Source organism: Otolemur garnettii, unplaced genomic scaffold (genome assembly GCF_000181295.1).
Source record: "Otolemur garnettii isolate 467f Iridium unplaced genomic scaffold, OtoGar3 scaffold00049, whole genome shotgun sequence".
NCBI lineage: Eukaryota > Metazoa > Chordata > Mammalia > Primates > Galagidae > Otolemur > Otolemur garnettii.
The window spans coordinates 12,461,578-12,464,671 of record NW_003852444.1 but is presented as its reverse complement, the minus strand read 5'-3'; the positions used below and the strand labels follow the sequence as shown (position 1 = coordinate 12,464,671).

General features: G+C 36.9%; 1 protein-coding gene across 6 annotated transcripts in view; it reads left to right on the top strand.

The window, feature by feature from the left end:
- The window catches only part of MKLN1 (muskelin 1), a 318,843-nt gene that overhangs the window by 309,658 nt on the left and 6,091 nt on the right, over positions 1-3,094 (top strand). For all 6 annotated transcript variants that reach the window (XM_023514182.1, XM_023514183.1, XM_003791612.3 and 3 more), the window contains one exon: positions 491-545. In XM_023514182.1, the coding sequence (XP_023369950.1) occupies positions 491-545 (55 nt within the window). The remainder of the gene's footprint in view (positions 1-490; positions 546-3,094) is intronic.

The window sequence follows — 3,094 nt, the reverse complement described above, 5'->3', positions numbered from 1 at the left end:
AAAAAAAAAAAAAAGGCTTTGAAGTTTCAGCAATATAATTATACGTGATTGTGGGATCCCTGTCCGCGTTGTAATTTAGGAATGGTCTGTACATGCTCTTTCTCAGTGTTGGGTTTATATTTCTGAGACATCAGGTGTTTTACAGAGGTGCATACCTGCATGTTTATTTTCGAGGTAAGAATGTGTATATACTAAAAATTCAGACTGCCCAGGGCACTAATCTGTCCATATGTGATAGATTCCCAAATGAGTAATTTTCTTTTTTATTTCACTTGTCCTGTTGCTCATTAACAAACATAAAATGAAGTAATTGCAGGAATGTCAGCATATTCTTTAATCGAAATGTATTCTGCTTGGCATTGTCTGGTGAATGGACCTATGTAACACATGTTCAGAAGTATACAGTGGCTAATAATTGGTTAAAAGTTATAGAAGTTATTTTTCTGCTTTGCCACAGCTAATTAATTTGCCTTTTTTTTTTTTTTCTCAGTTTCAGCTCCTAGCATCAGCTCTGTTCAAATCTGGTTCAGATTTTACAGCTCTAGGTAAGTACTGCAGTACTGTTGCCAGATAGATGCCCTATCATTTGGGAGGTTGGATTTTGGTTTCTGTTAAATGAAACATCAGATGAGATGTTTGAAACAAAGAAATGAACAAATGAAATTTCAAAGTAGCCTGAAAAATTTGAAAGAACTTGTAGCACAGTTACTGTCGAGTCATCATTCAGTTGCCGGGTCAGTTTGTCGTCCCTGTCATCCCTTCGCTGTGGTGCCTGCAAACAGGTGGCAGCAGAAGCACCATCAGTCAAACTGGCGTGAATAGCACTGCTTTGAAGTGCAGGATGTATTACACCCTGACGGATAATGCCTCTCGTTTGAATGGTTTTCCTCTCAGTTTGTTCCTTGTGCAGCATAGTGTCAAGAGAAAGGCGATAGGGTAGGCAAGGAAGTAAATGTTTGGGGAGCAGAGAAAATGAATTTTCTCTTTCTTAAAAATGAGAATTTTTGTTTGTTGGTACCTTAATTGTTCAAGATAAATTTTTCCCCAACACCTCAGATACCGGCATTTGCCTTCGTGTCGTAGTATTCTCACTTAGTATTAATGAATGATTAAAGTAGTCAAGGAGCCTGTGGTAACGTAGGGTGGTCTATAGAAGTTCCAGAATCTAGAGCTAGATGAATTTTCAAGGATATTTTCATTAGGGTAACCTTTTGGTAGCTTCAGCTTTTACTGAAATAGTAAGTCTTTTGAAGTATGGGAATTTCCAGCTTTCCTCTTATCATTATAAAAATGAAGTTACACAGTAAGTGCATATCAGTGCTGGTACTATTATTTGCCTTAGAGTTAAGCAGTAGTATTGAAAATACTTGTGTGTATATATAAATAGTATTAGTACTATTCTGTATTTTTGGAATAAAATAATACTTTGGGATATCAGTTTAATTTCTTCATTATTTGTCCTTTTGTCTTTTATTAAAGGTTAACTATACGTCAAAGAAAAAGAGAATATATATACTTCTGGTATTTCTTGGAGTCTTGCTCTCTCTTTTTCCATAGAAAGTAATTGAGACTTCTCTACTGATAAAGGCAATCTAGTCCTAAAATCTAATTCCAGAATGTGTAGGATTCCACAGGGCTAGACTGAGCACACTGCTCTAAAACATGAATCCAGAAGCTTCTCCTAAGAATTTAAATAGTGGTTTACCTATTCCATACCTGAACTGGGAGCCTGACACATAGGTAAATCCCTTCCAGTGGATGCATGCCAGTAGGGAGAGATACCACCGCCCAGGGCCATTATTTATTCTTATTATCTCATCTCTAAACTGCTAAATTGTCTCTGGCTGACTTACTTTTAGCCTTTCGAACAAGAATTCCTTGGCAGTAACTTAAATATGTTAAGGTGGTGTCAGCAAATATTTTACCATTAGTTTAACTCTTTCCTTTGGTCCCTGCCGGTTTCGCTGTCAGCTAATATGTTAATATTTTGTCAGGAAGAGTTTGTTTTACGTGGATTCTAAACAAACCCCAGATACACTGAGAACAATACAAACACAGCAGGGAAAAATATAAAAAGGGAAAGTTCCAGTGGGGTTTTGTTTCCTACTTTGCCTGAAGGGAGGCAGTGTAGTTTAGTAGTTAAAAGGCTTGAGTACAGTGTAGTGTGGTAAGAGTCAGAAGCTGGTTTCAAATACCACATCTAACTTGCTAGTTTTAAAAATGGCCTTGAGCAAGTTACTTAAACCTTCCTAATCACTTGTTTCTTCATCTATAAAAACAAAGGTAATGGGAGTACTTAGCTCACATTGTTGTCAAGAGAATTAAATGAATTAATTCTGAAAAATGCGAAGCATAGTAAAACTTAGTAAATGCTTTATTCAGGATACTATTGTTATTGTCTGCCTTAAAAATGTAATCTTTTTAGTATTGTTGAATTTGGTTGAGGAACAAGTTCTGATTGTAATTTGCTAATTTTAGTAATGAGAAATTTGATGTTATATAAAAAAGAAGTACTCTTCACAAGTTTTATGCCTAGAGTTCCTAGATCTCATTCTCATTCCTTTTTTGTCAGACTATTTTATCTTTATGGCAATTACAATAAAAATAAAATGAGTTATTTGCTATACTTGTCATTATATGGACGAATACAAGGTCAGACACTTAAGTTTGCAAACTCGTCCTAGAAACAGTGTTACATGCCTCATTGCTGAATATCACTATGGTCACCTTCAGGGTACTTCCCTAGGAAGCCATGTACTGACTCCAGCACCTAGTCCACCCTTTAGAGCAATTTTGGAACTTTGTTTCTGGAATAGCCAATAGAGCCATCATTGTATTACCTGTGATGTCCTGACATCATTAAAATGTCATCTTTTAATATTTTCTTTATCTTCGAGTAAAGAAGATTGGCTCCCTCACAGTGGGGTTCATGGCTTCCTCACAGTGCCATGTGCACTGGTGCATTGTCATGATACAAGAGCCTTGACTTGTTGGCCAAGACATTCAATTAAAATTTTCCTGGCTCGGCGCTTGTGGCTCAAGTGGCTAAGGCACCAGCCACGTACACCCAAGGTGGCGGGTTCGAATCCAGCCC